This window comes from Mirounga angustirostris, unplaced genomic scaffold, assembly GCF_029215605.1.
Source record: "Mirounga angustirostris isolate CCGP_5_RB_7025 unplaced genomic scaffold, mMirAng1.0.hap1 SCAF_11, whole genome shotgun sequence".
In the NCBI taxonomy this organism is placed as follows: Eukaryota; Metazoa; Chordata; class Mammalia; order Carnivora; family Phocidae; genus Mirounga; species Mirounga angustirostris.
This window is the reverse complement of record NW_026991719.1, coordinates 111,388,588-111,411,325: the sequence shown is the minus strand read 5'-3', so window position 1 is coordinate 111,411,325 and position 22,738 is coordinate 111,388,588. Positions and strand designations below refer to the sequence as shown.

Below are 22,738 nucleotides of genomic sequence, written 5' to 3'. Positions count from 1 at the left end.
ATTTACTGTCTGGTCCTTTATGGGCAAGGTTTGCTGACCTCGGCCTTGGTCTCCACCAACTGTCATTCCATGCTTCCACTAGAGGGATCCTTCTGAAGCACGCATCTGATTATATATAGCACAGCCCTGCTCCAAACCCTCCAGTGACCCCACTGTCGTCAGCTGTGGCTCCTTAGCCTGGCCCATGATGCTCCATAAGCCCCGACTCCCGACCACTTCTTCACCTCATAGCCCACCCTTCTCCCCCAAATATCTTTTGCTTCAGCCATTCGGAACTCTGCAGTCTCCTGAATGCTTCACGTGGTTTCCACACACGTATGTGCCTTTCATTGTGTTCCCTCTGCTTAAATGTCCTTCAGCCCTTTCCTCACCTAACCTCTCTCCTCTGACAAAACTCAGAATAAAGGTCACTAAGCTTTCTGGGATGTCCTGAGGCTGAGTTTGGGGCCCCTTGTATGAGCTCCCACAGGCCACTGGGCAACTCTCTCTCTTAGCCCTCCTGAAATATTGTCATGCTTGAGTTACATGTTTGTTACTCCATAGGTCATGGGTACTCTGAGGGTAGGAACCAGGCATTACTTATTTCTTTACTGACAACATCTAGCATAAGGTCTAACCAAAATAGGTACTCAGTAAAACACATCTGAGGGGCGCCTGGGTAGCTCAGTGGGTTAAGCGTCTGCCTTTGGCTTAGGTCATGATCCCGGGGTCCTGGGATCGAGCCCCATGTCAGGCTCTCTGCTCAGTGGGGAGCCTGCCACTCCCTCTGCTTGTGTGCTCTCTCTCTCTCTTTCTGTCAAATAAATAAAATCTTTTTTAAAAAATAAAACACACCTGAGCATCAATGAATATCTCTCAAATTTAACTGAGGACCAAGGAAATCTCCGTGTTTGCAGATGACATTAAATTCTCTTAGGGACATAGACTCAGTTCAAGGATTAAACTGAAAGAGGACTTTACAGTACTGGGTACATAGTAAGTGCTCAGTAAATACCTGATCACTGAAAAGTGTAGGTAAGTTTAGCCCAGTGGTTAGCACAGTCCTTGGCTCACTTGAGGTGCTTGATAAACACTGAATTGACTCATTCCCACACTGGGGGAAAGGGGAAGGCTGGAAAGCAAAGTTGAGGCCATACTGTGGAAGATCTTTATGCCGCAGACATTTTTAACTCATTCATTTCCCTGGTCAAAGCTTCCTCAATGTTATTGGCAGCAGAAAGGGGGAAGAATGAAATGTAGAGAGATGGGCAGTAGGGGAGGCCGGTTCAGAGGTTAGAAAAGTAAAAGAAAAAAAAAGGGGGGGCTAGAAACATAGTCTTGCTGAAAAGTCAGATGGCCTTAACTTACTGGATGCAGTAGGAATGGAAAAGAGAGGAGGGAGGCTGGGTACAGCAGCTGATGCAGAGGTAGGACTAACCCATCATGGCAACTGATTGGGTGGGTAGATAGGGAATGCTTGAGGAAGAATGATTGGAAGACTACTCCAAGGTTCTGAACCCACATAACCTGAAAACCTAGGGCTGTTAATAGCATTAAAATGGGAGTCAGGAGGTACAGCTTGGCTGTGAACAGGCTGGATTTAAGGGACTGGCGGGATATCCAAGTGGAGGGTCTGCAATTCAGGAGTGAAGTCAGGACCAGTGAAAGATGTGGGAGCTACACACACAATATTGAAGTTATAGGAGTTCGTGTGTTCTCCGAAGAACAGAGGGTAGAAAGAGACCCAGTTTTAGGGCAGTGGTATAGGGAATGTGCATATTCAAGAAGTGGGAGAGGGGCACCCGGGTGGCTCAGTCGGTTAAGTGTCAGTTAAGCGTCGGACTCTTGATCTCAGCTCAGGTCTTGATCTCAGGGTTGTGGGTTCAGGCCCTGCATTGGGCTCCATGCTGGATGTGGAGCCTACTTAAAAAAAAAAAAAAAAAGAAGAAGTGGGAGGAAGAATAGGTCACAAATATCAGTTGGGGGGGGGGTCCTCTGGGTGGCTCAGTCAGTTAAATGCCCCACTCTTGATTTTGGCTCAGGTCATGATCTCAGGTTCATGAGATCAAGCCCTGCGTTGGGCTCCCTGATCAGCACATCGTCTGCTTGGGGTTCTCTCTCCCTCTCCCTCTGCGTCCCTCCCCCTCACCAGATGCATGCTTGCCCATTCTCCCTTGCTCTCTAAAAAAACAAACAACAACAACAACAAAAACCCAAATATCAGTTAGGACCCAGGATAGTGCTAGAGTTTTACATTTATTTCCTGAACATACCAGCTTAGTGTGCTACAAAAGCGAATAAGACTTTTGGTGTCATTTTCAATGTCAAGGCTACTTGAAATAAATAATCATATTAACCCCAGACAAGTAACCTAGGATACTTTGTGCAGATGTGGTAATGAAACCCCAAGAGAGATATTAGCAGATCTAGAAATGGTCCAGAGAAGAGCAATTAAAATAACCAAAGGGGAGAAGCAACTGATGTTTTTAGAAAGACTAAAGGGGTAAAGAACCCCTTTAGTCTGGAAAAATAGCTACAAGAATCTACAGATGCAGCAGCAGCAATAATAATGGCTAACATTTACTGAGTACTCACCATGCGAGGTTATTCTTTTATTCAAGATTTTATTTTTCTAAAGTAATCTCCACACCCAACATGGGGCTCGAACTTGCAACCCAGAGATCAAGAGTGGGATTATTCTAAATAATAGGATTGTGTTGTCTCACTCAATCCTAACAACAATTTTACCAGGTAAGTACTGTTATTATCTCCACTTTACAGATGAGGAAACTGAGGCACAGTGAAATTAAGTAACTTGCCCAATCTCCCGGATAGTAAAGGAGAAGCCAGGATTCAAACCCAATCTGATTCTAGAGCATATGCTTTTAACCACAGGGGTATAAACCTTTCAGTAAACAGGTCTTAAAGATATGAATCAAGTAACCACAGTCTTGTTTACTGAGATTCAAAACTCAGTAAATGCCAAGGTGCCACTTAATGCATTAAGAGGGATACATCGTTTCATTGTTTGAATTTCTTACACCGAACATACACCATTTTTGCAAAGAAATAAAAAAGATGATGCGATTTCAATATAAATGTTGAAAATACTAGTTAATCAAGCAGGTAGTAAAATTCTAGAATTAGTTACCCAGGGAGGTTGGAATAAATATAAATAGTTTGAAGAAAGGTTTAGTACCTACAATAGATATATTCCTCTTATAGATACCTATAATAGCAACATATTCCTAGGGAAAGTGGATTTTTGAACTAGGTAGGAAAGGACAGAGTGTTCAGGAAAGAGGGAGAATCTGCGTGGGAAATGGAGGCACATCTGAGTGGTGCATGAAGTCACTCGCCTAGTTGGGTGGCATGTAACCAAGTTAATTAACTTGAAAACAATTTGGGATTGCAGTGCTTTCTCATTCAACAGACTATCCTGGGAAGACGTGATGAGCCTTCGTAAATAACATCTGGGTAGGAAACGCTTTAGAGATCATTATCCCCACCTTTAACAATTTCACATCATGGATCCTCTGTGCATATGGAAAATAGCTGTTTCTTTAGGAAAACTAAAGGCACTTCTGGGGTCACCTAGGAATTTAAATGCTCTTTCGCATGAAGTTTGACTTCTGTTCTAAGAGCTCACGAAAACATTGCTGCTCCTAGCTGTACCTTGCACTTTTGGAATGAACTCCAACCCAGAAAACAATGTAGGAATGGACCCAAGGTACTTATTTGAATGATACAATGATACAATCCTTGGTTAACTATGACTATGAATACCTTGGCTTCCCTTCATGTTAAAATTTACAGATGAGACCATTAAAATCCCACTCCCTGAATAGGAGTTAACCATTTATTTCTAGAAAATGTGAATCTAGTGTAGTTTCTTTTGCATCCGTACATGGGTAAGATATTCAAAAGAAGAGAATGGGGGGCATGCGTCTTAAAGGTGTAGTGGAGAAAACTAAATTCGATGCCTGGCCACTTCCCTGAAGACTAGGATAATGTACTGGTGGCTTATACAAATACCAGATTTCTTACCGGCTCTTTTTTCCCCCGTAACCTCATCTTTTCAAAGGAAAGGAACCAGATCTCAGCTCCCTTAAGAAACCTAATCATTTTTCTGCTTCGGATAAATTAATATTAGCAGAGATAATTTAGTAGGATGCCTGAAAAGGCTATTTTCAATTTGACCATTATCAAAGCTAAAACCAAGGGTTAAGACTTTTTTTCCCGGTCAATTATCTTTTCTATCTAGCCACCTCCCAGGGGCGAAGGAAGCACTTTCCTGTCAAGTACAGAAAGATTATTTCCTGGTTCTTCCTGATTGTGTGGTTTATAAATATGCCTACATTTGTAAGAAATACATTACACTGTACTTGACATTGATTGAGTACTGTGTCAAATCTTGGCTTAGAAGTGAAAGAATTGGAGTGGGCCCAGACGAAAATAATGACCATAATTAAAAGTTTGGAAAATGAGATGGAGGACAAAAATTGTATAAAGGTAATCTGAAGGCTCTTGGATGCCTTCTTTATATTCTAATTTTTTTTCAGCTTTGAGGAAGCTCAAGTACATCAGAAAATGTTTATCATCAATCGAGGGGTCATCAAAATTTAAGAGTATATGCAAGTCCCAGGGATTTCTGAACCCAATTCAAAAAAATGGAAGGACTCTCTATAGAGATCCTTTCAAACAAGGCTACATCACTCCCCACTTCTTTCCCATAATTCATTCAGCAAACAGTCTTTGAATGCCTACCATATGTGACAGGCAATATTCTAGGCATGGACAGAAATCTTTGTTCTCTTGGAACTTACCTTCCAATGGGGGAAGAGAGACAGTGAACAATAATAACACAACAAACATAATAAACAGGTAAATTATAGAATATTTCAGAAGGTGATATTAAAAAAAGAAAGAAAGAAAGAAATAGAGCAGGCTAAGGGGACCAGGAATGGGAAGACTGCAAGTTTAAAAGGGGGTGTCCAGGATAGGCATCTTTGAGCAAATGAGAGTTAGCAAAATTGATGCAGCTAAAAAGTAGAATCCTGACAGGGCCGAGGGCATTTACCTTGTGATATGCAGCTTACAACGCTGTGCCAATCAGACAAGGGGCACTGGAGGAGTTGGTGCAGAGTTTGGAAAAATGGATGAATTGCGTCTTAGCCATATTCAGTTTGAAGTGCCGCAGGATAGAAATAAGCGATTAGCAGGTCTGGAAATGCAGGTCTGGAGCCAAAGAGAGACGTTTGAGATTGAGATGTCACTTTGGAATTACTGTGTTACCGCTTGCGGTGGGAATGAAGAGGTGAGCTCGCCATAGGAGAGCAGAGTGGAAAGAAGGGGAGACTCTCACTAATGAATGTGTACATTTTAGGGGATGGAGACAAAGACAAATCGAGAAAGGAGAGTACACTTTTTTCCTGATCAGAGATAGAGGTGGGCTGGCGTTGTGCGCGTCCTTTTATTCCTCCCCTTTCATTTCTCCCTAACGTAAACTGCCTCTCTTCAGGACAAAAACCCTCCCGCGCGGCACCACAACCCCTTGGGGCGCGAGTCTTTCTTCAAGACCTTTTGAAGGTAAGGAGAAGGGAACTAACTTTTACGGAGCATCCCACGCGTGCCACGTGTTTGGGGTTCCAAATACCGGGTTGTTCTCCTCTGCACCCCACCCGTCTCTTCGCTTTCACACCCTTGCCTCCTTCGGCAGTGTTGGCTCCCAGAGGGCTGAAGCACTGTACCCGCCAGCAGAAAACAAAGGACCCAGCGGGACGGAAAAGCAAAGCAAACAAACAAACCCCCCTGCGAGGAGTAGAGACCCAGCGCCGCCGGCCTTGAACCTCCGCCTCCAGCCCTCCCGGTGCCCCGCCCCTCGGCCCCGCCCGGGCCCCTCGCGGGCCCTGCCCCTTGCTCCGCGGCCCGCGCTCATTCGCTGGCGCCCTTCCGCTCCGCTTCCCCGTTGATCCGCTTTCGCCTCCTTCGGTACGCTCTCCGCTTAGCTCCGCCCCTCACGGAGAGACGGTGCACGCAGGCTCGGCTCATGGTCACTCGCGGACCTTATTCCGTGTCGCTTTCCCCTTCTTCCCGGCATTCCTGCTTCCGCTTTCTCACGGCTCTTTGGTTTTTCCACCTCCGAGGCACTTCGCGCCCAGGGGTTCGGTGACGTCATCTCTCTGCGCTGCGCGGACACCCGCCAGTGGAAGAAGGAACCGCTCGCCGCCCTTCGCCTCTTTTGTTGGGCTGCTGCTTCTCCGGAATCATGGCGCCGTCACTGTGGAAGGGGCTGGTGGGCGTCGGCCTCTTTGCCCTAGCCCACGCGGCCTTTTCCGCTGCGCAGCGTAAGTGCTGGGGGAACCGCGACCGCTCCTGTGTGGGACTCCGGGGGTGGTGTGTGGGAGCACCCCGAGGGAGTGTCGGACCGAGTGTCCCAGGAATGGTCATTTGAGCCCTTAGAGTTGGGTGGTGACTCCGAGAAGCGGCGCGGGGCTTCCCGGTGGAAGGCTCGGAGTCTGAGTTTGAGGAGATGGGCACCTGAGATTGCAGCAGGGGTGGAAGGGGAAGAGGGTGTCTGGGAGAGGGCTCTGAGCTGGCTGCAGGGTGGGCAAAGAGGGAGTCTGTGTCAGGCTGCAGGGTGGCCAGAGAGGGAGTAGGTCCGGGAATCCGGGACAGGTGATGTCAGATCCAGCGTGGGACTGAGCAGGCAAAGTGTCAGATTGAGGACCTCGATGCTCATGGTCCCATGACAACTAGGTGGACAACATCTTGGGCACTTCTGGGCTGTCCAGGCAGAGACTGAGAAGTTAAGTGACCGTTTGCCTCATGGGGGCATTGTGGTACAGGAGAAAGAGCACTGGACTGGGAGTCTGGAGGGCTGGTTCTGAAAAACTTGCTTTACCGCTAAATCTGTGTGACCTTGGGCAAGTCATGTCCCTTCTCTGAGCCTTCATTGAGGTGGATTTTAATTCTTGCTTTTTCTGTGTCACAGAGTCACTGGGAAGTTTAAAAGAAAAAAGTAAAAGTACTTTAGCATACACATACAATTGTATCATCAAGAAGAAACTTGGAGTCTAGCAGAGGAGGTGGTGCGGTCTTGAGACAGCTGATCTGTTTTGTGGTCTTCCTTCTCTACTAGACCAGGGGTCAGCAAACTGGCCTGTGGGCCAAATGCAGACTCTCTTCTGTTTTTGTAGTGAGCTAAGAATGTTTTCACATTTTAATTTGTTGGGGGAAAAAAAGCAAAAGAATATCATTTTATGATCCATGACAATTACATAAAATCCAAGTTTCAGTGTCCATCAATGAAGTTTTCCTGGCAGATAGTCACACCCATTCGTTTAGGTATTGTCTGGCTGCTTTCCAAGTAGGGAGTTGAGTAGTTGACACAGAGACAGTATGGCCTGCAAAGCCCAAAATATTTGTTATCTGACTTTTTACGGGAAAAGTTTGCTAACCTTTGCCCCAGCCTATAGAGCCCACGAGGGCAGCCCATTTTGTTCATTGCTGCGATCCTTGTGCCTAGCACAATGTTCCCCACAGTAGGTACTCAGTAAATTTGTTGAATGAAGGAAGTGAATTCAAAGTTGAACTTTATTCATTTGCTAGATTACTTTCCATCTTCAGGAATAAAGTAGAAAATGAAATGTGAATTCCTCCAAAGCTTTAATTTTTTTTTCAAGATAAAACCTTTTGTTTGTTATATAGAATTAAAATGATCCAGTTATTTTAACTACTTTTTACAAACATGTATTGACATTTGTCTGATGGAAACTCAGCTTTATTTTTTAAATACATTTTTTTTGAAATTTTACAGAAAAGTTGCAAAGATAGTAGAGTTACTGTATACCCCCACCCAGTTTCCTGCATTGATAACACTTTCTATTACCACGGTATATTGTCACAACTAAGAAACTGACGTTGGTATAATACTACTAACTAAAGTCTAACTTTTATTTGGGTTTTACCAGTTTTTCCAATAAGGTCTTCTATTCCAGGAATCAAGCAGGGTATCACATTACATTTGGTTGTCATGTTTCCCCGGTCTTCTCTATTCTGTGACAGTTTCTCCAAAGCTCCAGTCTTAAATGACAACAATAATAATAGCTAACGTTTATTAAGTGCTTACTATGTGCCAGGCACTGAACTAAGCGCTTTACATCTATCATCTAATTCAGTCCTACCAAAAGCCCTGTGAGGTAGCTATTGTTGTTACTGCTCTTGAAAGATGAAGTTGAGACACGCAGTTTGTGCAAGCTGGGAAACTTGCATAAACTGACAGCAATGATGGTGGGGCCAGGATTCAAAGATAAGCAGTTTGACTCTAGAGCCTATGTGCTACACTGCTTTATGAAATTCAGTTTTGTGTAAGTGGTTGAAATTGCGCTGTGCTTAGGTGCCAGAGGTACAGTGATGCCCCAAGGGAGTTCAAAGTCAAGTGGAATCAGTAAAGAACCACAATAAAGTGATACAGATGCTATGCTAAGAGTATGTCAGGATGCGTGGAGACAGGCCGGGGATGGGAGGTGGGAGACGAGAGGGTTAAGGGAATATCTTAGAGCCTTGAGGCTCAAGGGTGTTCAACGGACCAGCCTCCAGGGAATCGCCTGGGAGCTTGTTAGAAATGCAGAAACTCAGGCCCCGCCCCAGAGTTTATTGAATCCTAATCTGCATTTTAATAAGATCCCCAGGTGATCTGTCTGCACATTCGTTTGAGAAGCACTACCCTAGAGATCAGGATACTGTGGAGTACTGCGTCATTTTCTACAGTTGGCTTCAGCTGTAAAATTTTACAGTACTCGAGCAAGGAGATCTCTAAAGTCCAACCCCTTCGTTTTACAGATGAGGAAATGCCTGGTTAGAGGTAGTGTTAGAGTCCGATTAGGCTGCATGCAAAGAAGAAAGCTGGCTAGGAATTGAACGGACAAGTAGGAAGTTAGCCAAACCTATTTTTGGTATTGGATTGATGTTTCTTTAAACCTGTAAGATAAAACTTCAGAAATGTCTCTAAACACATTTTCTTTTAAGAGTCACTGCATGTTCACTCACAGCAATTTGGGTTTTTAAGTCCACAGCACATTGTTAAGTAGGGATCGTGCCAGGTTTTTCTAGAATTAGGATTTTGTGTTTTTGTGTCTCCGGTGGGATGAGAATGCCTTGTGGCATTCGTCACTGCAGTGGGACCTCTTTATAATGCTCATGTTGCAAAAGGACTGATATTTACCTTTGAAGCGAATTGTGTCGTGTCAGACTGTAGTAGCAGATAGCAAGCACACTGTTGTGCTATGGCAAGCTCACCTTTGCTGGGATGAACTTTGTTATGGCGGAATGGCTACCATGTATCTAGTGTAATCTTCCCACTATCCCCATTTTACTGTTGCAGACACTTAGCAGAAAGATACTGTATTTCTTTGATTCTGAGACACACTCCCCCTCCCACTCCTACATTTTAACACTCTGAAATTGAGATGCATGTTACAGTGCATGAAGATGTCTTAAGGTTTGATGAGATAAAGTCAGCGACAGTAAGTGGAGGAGCTGGTTTTATGATCCAGGCTTATCAGCTTCCAAATCCTGGTCCTTTTCTTTCATACCTTGCTGCTTCCTGAGGCTAAGGCAGCAGCAGAATTAGGACTTAATCAGAGAGGCAGAAATTGACGTTCTGGGGGCACCTGGGTGGCTCAGTCGTTAGGCGTCTGCCTTCGGCTTGGGTCAGGATCCCAGGGTCCTGGGATCGAGCCCCACATCGGGCTCCCTGCTCAGCGGGAAGCCTGCTTCTCCCTCTCCCATTCCCCCTGCTTGTGTTCCCTCTCTCGCTGTGTCTCTCTCTGTCAAATAAATAAATAAAATCTTAAAAAAAAAAAAAAAAGAAATTGACGTTCTGGAATTTCTCCTATCCCACCGCTGCCCCAACATAGTCTCTCAGGAAAAAAACATGTCCATGCCAGTATTACTTTATCCATACCTTGTGATGGCGGTGCTATTTCAGAGTTGAGGTTTTCTGTAGGATTATCCGTTTTTAAATAATTGTGATTTCTTTGACCAGTTAGTGAAAGAAACTTGTTAGTTTCAGAGGATTCTAGTTTTCCCATAGTACCGAAAGGAAAAAAAAAAACCAAAAACCCAACATGTTTAGGTATTTCTTCCTCATACTTGCTCACCTTTCACTCTTACCGTGTTTTGTAAGGTGACAAAGCAGGTCATGATGAAAGTAAAATAGTTCAAGATCAGGCTGACTGCCTTAGAAGATAGAGGTTTTTGAGGAATCCGGGATTAGCATTACTTTATGTAGCATATAAGTCAGCCGCTTCTTTGGTATATTGATTTGCTTGCATTTTAAGAAAGAAAAATGGGCTACAATTTCCTTAATGGTATGCTTCTGGTTTATAGATCGTTCTTATATGCGATTAACAGAAAAGGAAGATGAATCACTGCCAATAGATGTAAGTTGGTCATTTATATTCCGTTAAAATATATTTTAAAAATTAGCCACATAGCTTATAATAATTTTTTACTGGTTCTTGTTCTCTTAAATTTTTCCAGACATGAAGTAACATCTGTTCACTACTTTACTCTTTGTCACTCATTGTGAAACCCGAAGATTTGGAAACAAAAGATTTCTCTGTTTGGTTTCTAGAACGGTAGTTTAAGTAGTCGTTCTAGAAGTTGCTCTGTTCATAGTCTGAGATGGACTTAAGTTGATTACTTGACTTTATTTCTTAGCAAAGTTCCTTTTTATGTAAAGTCTAAGAACAAGCAAAACTAAACATTGTTTAGGGACATATATGTAGGTGGCAAAAGTAAGGAAAAACAAGGAAGTGTTTTTTTTTTTTAAGCTGAAATGATATGTGAACTTCACTCACCATTTTTTTTTTTATCTTTAATGGATTTTAAATGACAAGATAGTAACTTCTTTGTAACAGAATCAAGCAGTAAGCATAAAAAGTAAAACTGACCCCATACAATAAAAAAGAGAAGTGACCTCACTGCTCAGCAGTTCTGCTGCTACTCCCACCAGTTTGGAGTATGTCAGTAGTTCAGCTCTCCTCCTGTGCATAAACAGCATTCTTTATTTACATTATGTATAGTTTTACCTAATCAAAACAGTTTTTCTTTTAAAAAGTTATTGTCTATGTGTATATATGTATAGTTTTATAATCAGCCTTTTATTACTTAACATTATTTATCTTGACGTAACTTCATGATAACTCATAGATTTGCCACATTCTTGTTAATGGTGCCTATGATTGCATTGTATGAAATAGGTCTTGGTTCACTGGTGGCAGGAATGTGTAAGCTGGTATAACATGTGACATTAGTTTTAATTCAGAAAGTTAGAGTAATAGCTTGTGGCTAATTTTGACTTTAGTTGTCTGTAATGAAAGTTATGATAGATGGGACTACTAAGCCACTCTCCTATCACCTTTGCTTTGCTTTGTGGTAGATTACCCCTCCCCTAATACCACACACATATTCATTTATATCTACTTAAAATGGCTTGCTTCTGTTTACAAACTGGGAAATCTGAAAAATGCAGAAAAATCACAGTCAAGAAAATCAAATGTGCCTGTAATCCCAGGTTGGTTAATATCAAACACTGCAAGTTTTTGCTTGCACAACCTCTTTGGAAAACGTTTTGGTATTACCTAGTGAAGTTGAATGTGTGTATACTCTCCCCCAGTGATTCTACTCGCATGTGCCAGGAGACCTACTGCAGGATATCTCTATAGGCATTGTGAAAGTAACACACAGGAAACAGCCCACATAGCCATCAGCAGTGGAATGAATAAATTGTGGTATTTTCATATAATGAAATATAGAATACAAAGAAAATGAATGGCTCTAAGGATATACTACAACAGGGATGAATCTCACAAAGTTCAAAGATGGGAAAAAGTAAGCAATATACTTTTTAGAGGTACATACATATCTGGTAAAATTATAAAGAAAAGCCTTAGAGAATTGATTAATATACAATTCAGTACAATAGTTAACTATAGTTAACTATTGTTAACTTTGAGGGGGTTGGTGAAGGAAATAATTGGAGAGGGACACGTGGGACTAGAAAGGGCCTGGTAGTTTTATTTCTTAAGCTGGGTGGTGGGTCCAGGGGTATTCTTCTTTATACTCTATGATATTTAACAATAATACATTAACAAAGTCTTAGTTGCTCTTGGAAGCAGGTAATAGTTGGTAACTGAGTTCTGAATGGCTCAGTACCTGTTTGCTATTTGAGCAAAACCTAGAAGTATTTTTGCAGCTGCTCCACAGAATTTGTAGAAGATTTTATTGTGTCTGAGTTCAAATTATTTAAAGTGAGAATTGACTCGATAGGATCTGGGAGAAATACGTGTCAGAGGCTAAAAAGAGATGGAGGGAAAATTACAAATTTTTATGATAACATTTGTATGTTATTTGATAATCTCAATCTTTATACTCACAGATAGTTCTTCAGACACTTCTGGCCTTTGCAGTTACCTGTTATGGTATAGTTCATATTGCAGGAGAGTTTAAAGACATGGATGCCACTTCAGAACTAAAAAATAAGTAAGTCCTTCCCTTTTCATAGGCACTTCGTTTCATAGGGGTTTTGCTTCATTTACATAATTTAAAATGTATGTTTTCTGGTACATAAAAGTTGATTTTGTTTTTACATTTTGATGATGCAGTTTGTGTGAATAATGAGGTCAAAATATTGAGGCAGTGTTTGATATGATAGAAAAATGGAAGTTGAATGACAGATTATTGACATTAGACTCAGATGTCATGTTATATTTGCTTAAAATTATTTATTGGTTCGATGGGTGGAAGGGGATAGACAAATAGGAAGATATTCCCTCAGAAATGTTTTCCTTTCATCTTTTCTTTTTTCCTTCCCTCCCCTCCCACCCCCCTCCCTTCCATTTTTTCCTCTTTTTATCCTCATGTCCCAGCTTAGTCTTTGGAAGAATAGGGGTTTTTGGTCCGTTTCCTCTATCACTTGAGCCTAGACTGTGACCTAAACTGCTCTTTGGCCTTTTCCTATTCTTGGATTACAGTATATTTGTTATTCTGCTTTCTCTTTTCTCCTGTGCTGCTTCTAAGCTATTTTCTTGAGCTTGGCTTGCTTTTCTTTTCCATATTGCTTACTTTCATAAAGTTATCCTTTAGCTTTGTTCAATTCCATCTCTGGACTTTACCTACCTTCTTGAGCCTGGAAATTTTAACCCTTTACAATGTGTCCTCAGAAGGGTTCACAATAAACATTTATTTGTTAGAAGAAACTCACCCCCTTGTTACTTTTACTTTTCAATTTACATTTTAAATAGTCACATGTCAGGCTTCCTGTTTTATGTAGGAGTATGCTTGGAATTTTAGGTGGGCTGACTTTGAGATTTGAGTTTTTATCAAGGCAGAGTTGTCTTTGTTCAGGAAAATAATGTTTAAACAAACCAGTACTAAAAACCGTACACTTAGGTGTTTGTGAACTTTTTTCGACTACACATATCTCATTGGGAAAGAAGAAAGGATACTCTACTATTACCACCCACTATAGTTCTTACAAAGAGTCTACCAAGAATCACAGGCAAAGGGCCAGGAAAGAAAGAAGTAAAACAGAATGGCATTAAGTAGGTGGTAGCAAAATATATAAATTTAGTAGGTGGTAGCAAAATATATGAGTTTGGACAACAGTAGGTACAGAAGGGCCAAAGGAGTTTTTTTGTTGTATTTGAAAGATTCTTGGAAACAGATCTATGAAATGATCATATTGCTTGAATAGTGAGGGCCAAATGAGAATAATCAAAGGTACAATCTATGTACTGGTTTTTTAAAAGACTATTTGGCATGGGCTAGCTAGTTTTAAGATTTATAGAAGTGATTAAAGCTGAGCGATTATTTGTGCTATAGTCATAGGCATCTTGGAAGGAGTGGCTGAAAGAAAGATTTGAGAGCTTTATGTTGCTTTTCCAGGTTTCTTATTTTCCTTGTACAGGAAAAAAAAAATCACGAGACCCAATATGATTGCCATGTATAGCCTGATCTCATGGATTTAAACTTAGTTAAGAGTATAACCCATAGCAAATTCATAATTCATTAGAAGCCTGCTTGTTTTCAAATAGGCTTTTGTACAGGTGTATCTAAAGTGGATACTTTGTTTTTTTCTTTTAAGGACATTTGACACATTAAGGAATCACCCATCATTTTATGTATTTAACCATCGTGGTCGAGTACTGTTCCGGCCTTCGGATACAACAAACTCTTCAAATCAAGATGCATTGTCCTCGAACACATCATTGAAGTTACGAAAACTTGAATCACTGCGTCGTTAAGATTTTTACAAATTATAATAACAGGACAGGACACAGAGCTGGAATATTGGAGTTTGGGGTATAAAACACTCCCCCCATCATCAGTATTTATATTATATTGATCTTTCAGACCTAATTAAAAAAAGTCTGTGGCTCTTGTTTGTACACTGTTAATCAAATCGTTAATGGAGCATAAGTTATCTGTGAAATGAGTCTTTGATCTTTCATAGAGAGAATTCTTTTTTCCATTTAAAACAAATTCATATCATTTGTAAAAGTCACTGTTTTGAACACATTACTTTGAAAAATGTTGATGATTTTGTAATTATTTATTTTCTTAGATTTCTTTTCTTTTGCACTTGAGTTTTTAGGATCCTTTTGGAAATAATGTGACTACTGCATTTTGCAGCATGAATGAAAGTTAAAAAGTCTTCGGTTCTTAACAACAAACGGACTTCTCTAAAGAGACCAAAATGGTGGCTTATCAGTTTTTCTTACGACCCCTAAAAAGTGGCTCTGCTTCAGCAGATGCTTGCCAGTTTTTAATTTCTCATGACTTCTTGCCCCACCCCACTCCCATATACCTCCTAACATCGACTGTCTTGTTTCATCACTTCTCTGGGGTTCTGTGTGCAGTGAGCAATTCTTGTGTCAGAAATTCTTTGTCATAAATATATTTAACAAATTCAACTTGCTGTAAAGCTACTTGTGTTCTCTTCATTTCTCTGTCAGAAATTTCCCCAGTTGGTTATGTAGTTAAAGAATAGTTGAAGACAGACCAAAAGACCATTCATGATTTCATGGATTATCCTGCCTGTGTAGAAAAATAGTAATCACTGAAGAAAACTGATTACTTGTCATCAGCCAGTTTAACTTATTCAAAGTCTCTGTTATTTTATTGCTTACTAAACTAGCAAATTAGTAAAACTAAAGGAAACTTCTCATCAAAGGTAGGCTTCAAAGGCATTGGGACAAATATGTTTTAAATATTTGGAACTAATATCTTCAATGAAAAACAAAGTCATTTAAGAAACTGTTTTATAGCTTCGGATTCGTTAGCAGGCTTAGAGTTTTTCCATCTTTGTTGGATGCTGCCGAAGTTGAGGATGAGGGGACAGAGTAGACTTTTTTTAGAAACAGTAATTTTGGGTTTAGGGGATTTGGCTAGCCCTTTGATCTGCAGGGAGCTTAATATTTCTTTGTAAAGGAGGTTGCTTTTGTTGAACTGTACAGGTATGAAAACATTGCTTTCTTTGAATTGTATAGGTGCAAAGGGAATAACTATGCAGACTTGAAAAGCAACACGCTTTCGGCAAGAGTCATAAGAGGCCCTTCTGCTGGATGGCATTTTTCCCATTAGAAATGGACTTCAGCTCTTCTATTCTGCCTGGTAACACACAGCCCCAAAGCACGAGACTCTTTTGTCATTGAGCTTTTACTGTTGTTTAGTTTTGTTTTGCCAACCCAATATATCAATGGAACACTGACTCTGCTCTCTAAGGAGAACAAAGTTAGAAATCTGCTGATAGCCCAAGATAATTTAGAAATGAGTTAAAAATGGAATTCAGGGGTTAATGTGATAATTAAATCAAAATATTGTATGAGAGGGGCGCCTGGGTGGCTCAGATGGTTAAGCGTCTGCCTTCGGCTCAGGTCATGATCTCAGGGTCCTGGGATCGAGTCCCGCATCGGGCTCCCTGCTCCTTGGGAGCCTGCTTCTCCCTCTGCCTCTCTCTCTCTGTCTCTGTCTCTCATGAATAAATAAATAAAATCTTAAAAAATATATATATATATATTGTATGAGAAACAAGCTCCTTCCGTCAGGCTGGCCTGCCATTTCCTCAGGTGTGACTTGATTCGAAAGGGCCTTTTCTCTTTGGGGGCTGCCTTCCTTTTTTATTATTTACATACCTTCAATGCAGCCATTTAAAGGGTACAGTTCAATGGTTTTATCATATATTCGCAAAGTTGTACAACCACTACCACAATGCATTTTAGGACATTTCTATCACCCCCAGAAGAAACCCTGTACCCTTTAGCGGGTGCCTCTCATATCCCCCTGCCCCAGTGCCTCCCAGCTCCGGGCAACCACTAATGTACTTTCTGCCTCTCTAGATTCGCCTATTCTGGTCCTTTAATATGAATGGATTCTCACAATGTCTGGTCTTTAGTGACTGGCTTCCCAAGTATAGTTTTGTTCTATGTGGAGTGAGAACTTCTCCCCTTGAGAACTGTGATCGCTGTGAAAGGAAGTGGTTGGTCAAATCAGTAGATGTGGAGTAGGGAGGGCCAGGCACTTACCACGTTTCTTCGTCAATCTTAGGCTGAATGGCTTTTCCTCATAACCAAGCACTCGTGATATATGACTATTTATAATATTTTGGCTAGTCTCTAGAATGGATATTGAAATCTTTGCCTGCCCAGTCAGGAAAGTCCCAGTAAAAATGATGCCCCATAGTTTGGCAGAGAATTGACATAGTTTTCAGGTGCATCTAACTTTGCTAGCAGCTTGTGTACCTCGGGCCAGGTGAGCTTCCCAAATTTCTTCTTCAATTTCCTCCAATGAATTTCTGTTTTCTTCTTCCAGTGTGTACCATAGGAATAGAGGTGATTTGGGTGCATCGTAACAGTGCTAAATGGATTAAATTCAGAATTTTATTTATAATACTTTGAGACAGTCCATGACTACCTAGGGTAGTCCAAAAAAAATGTAGTGATGTAAGCTAGTTAAGCCTGCAGTTGATTGCGATTTTAGTGACATTCAGAAGTGTGCACTATCGAAGGCTCTCTAGAATATAGGAAGAGACTTCTTAATAACTAGGGAACCAGCCAAATGCTATGGGCTAATGGCCCAGCCACAGAAAATGCAGATCGGCGGATTGGAGACCATGATGCTCTGTAACTCCCTAATGATTGTTTCCAAAGCACTGTGGCTTATTTTTGAGTGGCATGACAGCAGCTTCCTGGTTGTATGTGGCCTGTTTCCATGATGTATTGAGTAGTGTTGTTTGTTGTGAACATCGATGCCTGTAACACCAAGCTAAACACCTCCTTTTGGATATGTTTCCTCTCTTTAAATGGCCTTGCCCTGTCCAATAAATAAATGATTGTCTCACCCTGTTTTTGGTAGTGGTTTTTGTTTTTGTTTTTGTTTTTTAAATCTCATTCTCTTCTCTGTCCCCAGAAAAATGTAAGAGAGAATTTTATGACTGTATTTTTTTTTTCCAAGTGCGATGCTGTTCTACTAAATTCAATGGATACTTTACTTTTTATTGTACATGTGAAGTCGAATTGCAATTTTATGTTTTTTTTAGAGTCTAAATAGAATGTGTAATCTCATTTATATTTCTAAATTATCAAAGGACCTTTGGGGTATAAGAATTTCAGTCCTTGAGTAGCAGTGTCCCATCATTCCATCACAAATTTGTTATAACTTTAGACTTAACGGGAAATCATTATGATTAAAAGCATCAGAGGGCAAATCCAGAGTCTGATGAAAACCCAAGGGGCAGTTCTGGTTTGTAAAACTTGGCACTTATCCAAATCAAGTATTCTTTAAAAAGGGAAAAATAGAGATGATATATGCATGTGGCAAAAACAAAAAAATCAGATGGTACAGAAAGGCATGTCATTAAAACTTGTCCCCTTCCCTCCTGTGCCTAATGCCTCTCTCCAAAGGGAATCAGCTTAGAGTATCCTGTATATTCGTTTGGGGAAAAATTATTTGCCAGCCAATATATATTTTAAAAACTTTACCTTAATGGAATCAGACATTTTTCTGTACGTTGCTGTTTTTTGCTACCTGTGTCTTAAAAGATCTTTCTGTATCAGAATATACAGAAATACCTCAGTATTTTTAATGACCGTGTGGTTTTCCAATGTAGGAATGTGTTACAAATGTTCAAACACTGAGAGGATCTCAGGTTGTTTTCAATATTTTACTATAGCTAAACCATATTGCAGTGAACATAGTTATACATATAATGAGATTATACCCAGAGTTAATTCTTAGCAATAGAATTGCTGGATCAAAGGGTATTTTTCATTTTCAATTAAGTAGTTATTGCCAAATTGTTCTCCAGGAATCTTGGCCCAGTTATTCTCCCACGTATAATTTGTAAGAACAATTATTTCCGAGGCCCACGCTGATACTGGGTACTAAACTTTTGAACATTTGATCATCTGAAATGGAATAAATGATATCTTACATCTTGCGTTAGCTATATTGCATGTTAATGAAGGATATGGAACACATTTTCATGCTTATTGGTTACTTATATTTCATTTTCTGTGAACTGTGTGGTCATGTTCTGTTTTCTATTAGATGATTTGTTTTTTACTGATTTGTATGAGCTCTTTGTAAGCTAAGAAAATTGGTCCATTGTCATATGTTTAAGAATATTTTCCTGAGATTGATTTATTTATTTACTTACTTATGTAGTTAAACTTATCAGTCTTTATGGCTTCAGGGATTCATGCCTTGCTTAAAAAGGCCTTCTTTACATTTAAGAATAAATTTAATGTATTTTTCCAGTACTTTTAAGTTTTTTTTTTAACCTTTAAATCTTTGATTCATTTGGACTTTATTTAGGTAGAAGGAATGAGGTAAGGATTCAACACTTTTCTCCCCAAATGGCTATCTGGTTATCGCAGCCCCACTTTTTTGCTTTTTTCCCCACACTGATTTGAAAAGCCATCTTCATCCATACATTGAATTTCCGTGTATATTTAGATCTGTTTCTGAGCTCTGAAGTCTGTTTCAAAAATTACCAGTCTTTTAATTATTTTAAGTTGCTATACACTTTCATATTTCACATTGCTAGTCCACACTGCATTATTACTATTTTCAGGACTTTTTCCTAGTTATTCATGCATGTTTATATTTCCAGAGGGCCTTTAGTATCATTTTGTCCATTTCTAGAATCCTACTGATATTTTTCTAAAATTTTACTTTGAAAAATTTCAAACTTACAGAAATCATGAAAGAATACTATGAGGAATGCCAATACATTTTTCATTTGGTCACCATTCCTAACATTTTGCCACTTTTGCTTTTGTTGTCTCCAAACGTGCTTTTGTCCCCTCCTGAATAGTTTATGGTTAAGTGTGGACTTCATAATCACACTTCACAACACCATGACATCCCTAAATACGTCAGTGGTCTGTTCCTATAAGGATGAGGACATTTCCCATTTAACCACATACCACTCTCACCCTGAAGAAAATGGTGAATCATCCAATATTATATTCAAATTTCCCCATGTATCCCCAGAATGACTTTCATAGCTGCCCCCACCAATGTTCGCAAACTATATTGTTCAGTGTGTCTCTCCAGTTTCTTATTTTAAACAGTCCCCCTACTTCTTTTTTTAAAATGATATTTTCTAAATAAACTTTATTTTTCAGAACTGTTTTAGAGTTATAGAAAAATTGGGAAGATGGTGCAGAGTTCCCGCATACCCCATACTCAGTTTCCCCTACTGCTAACATCTTAGGTTACCATGAGACATTTGGTACAAGCAAGGAACCAATATTGATACATTATTGTAAACTACAGTTATTATTCAAGTTTCTGCAGATTTTACTTAATGTCCTTTTTGTGTTCCAGGCCTCCATCCAGGATACTGCATTACATTTAATTGTGAGTCTTCTTAGGTTTTTCTTGGCTGTGACAGTTTCTTATACTGTCCTTGTTTCTGATGACAGCTTTTTTTTTTTTTTAAGATTTTCTTTGAGAGAGAGAGCACAAGTTGGAGGGAGGGGCAGAGGGAGAGGGAGAAACAGACTCCGTGCTGAACAGGGAGCCCAACACGGGGCTCGATCCCAGGACCCTGGAATCATGACCTGAACTGAAGGCAGATGCTTAACCGACTGAGCCACCCAGGCACCCCGACCTTGACAACTTTGAAGAATACTGGTCAGGTATTTGGTAAAATATTCCTTTGTTGGGATTTGTCTGACGTTTTTACCATTATTATACTAGGATTATGTGTGCTATTGTTACCATATCAAGGGTGCATATTTATTAACATGACTTATCACTTGATATTATTCTTGATCACCTAAGTTAGTGTTTGTCAGGTTTCTCCACTGTGAAGCTACCCTTTTTTCCCCATTTCCATACTGTACTCTTCGGAAGGAAGTCACTATGCATAGCCCATACTTAGGGAGTGGGGAATTATGCTCCACCTCCTCAAGGATGGAGAATCTACATCAATTATTTGGCATTCTTCTGCACAGGAGGTATATTTCTTCTTTGCCACTTATTAATTTATTCAGTCATTTATTTATAGGAGTTTGGGCTCTTGGATTTTTTTTTTTTATACTTTGGGTTATCCTGTAACACTGCTTTATTTTGAGGTTGAAATTATTCCAGTTTTGGACATTGAGAGCTTTTCATTGGGCTCCTGTTCCCTTTGACATACTCGTAAAAAATTTTTTGGACTTTTTTGTTTTGTTTTGAGCACTTCCATACTTTCTGGCACTACAAGATGTCCCAGGCTCATCGTGTATACTTCCTTCCCCAGTCCTAGAATCAGTCTTTTCTCCAGGGAACCTGGTTCCTTTTACAGAAGAATGGTATTAGAAACCAGGATCTGGGCCCTAGTTGTACCCAGTGCTGCTGGCGTTTTGTTGCTTCGAGGCCCTTTCAGCTGACAGAGCAAGAAAATATGTGTGTGCGCTAACCTGTGCATATATACATATATAAATATTTCTGGATGTAACCTCTGTATTTCTATTACGTGAAACACGAATTCATACTGATATTCCATCCATCACCACATAAATCTTTCTAACCACCTCTCCTGCTGATCTGCAGACTTCCACACCCACACTAAGAAACCTGGTTCCCACCATCTGCTACCCGTTTACTTGAATTGTTAAATCCAGTATATACACAATTTCAGAAACATTACCCTGTACTCCCATGGAAGACAACATTTCCAACTACAGCAGCGATTGTGTGTGTGTTTGCCGTTATTTTACAGACCCCACTCATTTCCAAAGTTACTTAAGTCAGCACCCCCTCTCCTTCAGTATGTTTGTTTCACAAGTCTAATACAGTTAGATTGCTTTGTCACATTCTGCCTTCTGCCCTGGAATTCCCCTGACCTCAATGATTTCTAAAAATTTGTATACACCAGGGTTCACTTTTTGTGCCCTGAAGTTCAACAGATTTTGACAAATCCATAATGTTATGTATCCACAATTGCATTATCATATAGAATAATTTCATAGCTCTAAAAATCCCTTGTGCTTCACCTATTCAACCCTGTCCCTCTCCCTGGAGCCCCAGTTTACCACTGGTCTTTTTACTGTCTCTATAGTTTTGCCTTTTCCAGAATGTCGTATAGCTGGAATCATGCAGTATGTGGCCTTTTTAGACTGGCTTCTTTTACTTAGCAGTATACATTCAAGATTCCTCCATGTCTGTCTGTGGCTTAGCTCATTTTTTAAAATCTCTGAATACTAGTCCATTGAATGAATGTTCCACAGGTTGTTTACCCATCACCCATTGAAGGACATCTCCAGTTTTTGACGATTGTGAATAAAGCTGCCCTAAACACTTGCATGCATGTTTTTGTGTGAACATAATTATTCCTATTAGTTGGTAAATACCAAGGTCCATGATTGCTGGATCATATGGTAAGATTATGTTCGGCTTTATAAGAAATTGCCATGCTGTCTTCCAAAGTGGCTGTACCATTTGGCATTCCCATCAACAGTGAATGAGAGTTCCTGTTGCTCTGCATCCTCATCAGCTGCTGGCATGGTCAGGTCTTAGCTATTCTAATAGGTATCCTGTTTTATTTGCTTATTTATTTTAAAAAAGATTTATTTATTTGAGAGAAGGAGAGAGTAGGGGGAGGGGCAGAGGGAGAGGGAGAGAGTCACAAGCAGACTCCTTGCTAAGTGCAGAGCCTGACACCAGGCTTGATCTCATGACCCTGAGATCACAACCTGAGCCAAAACCAAGAGTCAGTCGCTTAACTGGGTCAGCCACCCAGGCGCCGCATGATATCTTGTTTTAATTTGCAGTTCCCTAATGACAAATGATGTTGAGCCTCTTTTCATACGCTTATTTGTCAGCTGTATTTGTCTTTTGGTGAAGTATCTATTTGGATCTTTTTCCCAATTTCAAATTGTGTTGTTTGTTTTCTTACTGAGTTTTAAGAATTTTTTGTATATTTTGAATGCAAGTCTTTTAGAGACGTGTGTTTTTAAAATATTTTCTCCCAGTCTGTAGTTTGTCTTTTCATTCTCTTGACAGTGTCTATCACAGTAAAGTTTTTCATTTTAGTGAAGTCCAACTTATCAAATTTCTTTTATGAATCATGCTTTTGGTTTTGAATTTAAAAGCTCATTTCCAAAGGGAGAGAGGGAAACAAACCATAAGAGCCTCTTTTTTCCAAAGATTGATTGATTTATTATAGAAAGAGAAAGAGCAGGGGGAGGGGCAGAGGGAG

At 40.2% G+C, this 22,738-nt stretch overlaps 1 protein-coding gene across 3 annotated transcripts; it reads left to right on the top strand.

Annotated features, from left to right (window-relative positions):
* The first annotated feature begins 5,995 nt into the window (after positions 1–5,995).
* Positions 5,996–17,391, top strand: MMGT1 (membrane magnesium transporter 1). Of its 3 annotated transcripts, XR_010406267.1 has the most exons (5): positions 6,001–6,326; positions 10,372–10,424; positions 12,425–12,528; positions 14,132–14,349; positions 15,537–17,391. XR_010406267.1 is itself a non-coding variant. In XM_045883000.3 (4 exons), the coding sequence occupies exons 1-4, from the start codon at positions 6,248–6,250 to the stop codon at positions 14,289–14,291; spliced, it is 396 nt and encodes a 131-aa protein (XP_045738956.1). In that variant the 5' UTR covers positions 6,003–6,247; the 3' UTR covers positions 14,292–17,391. The 3 variants fall into 3 exon arrangements, 2 of the variants coding, with proteins under 2 accessions (XP_064430689.1, XP_045738956.1); XM_045883000.3 differs by having other exon boundaries at positions 6,003–6,326; positions 14,132–17,391; XM_064574619.1 differs by lacking the exon at positions 10,372–10,424 and having other exon boundaries at positions 5,996–6,326; positions 12,429–12,528; positions 14,132–17,391.
* The last annotated feature ends 5,347 nt before the right edge of the window (positions 17,392–22,738 follow it).

Bases quoted from the DNA above. Each gene is read 5' to 3' on its own strand.
- MMGT1 (XM_045883000.3), top strand. From the start codon at position 6,248: ATGGCGCCGTCACTGTGGAAGGGGCTGGTGGGCGTCGGCCTCTTTGCC. The intron at 6,327-10,371 runs GTAAGTGCTGGG...TCTGGTTTATAG, and splicing joins GGCCTTTTCCGCTGCGCAGC to ATCGTTCTTATATGCGATTA. The intron at 12,529-14,131 runs GTAAGTCCTTCC...TTTTCTTTTAAG, and splicing joins ACTTCAGAACTAAAAAATAA to GACATTTGACACATTAAGGA.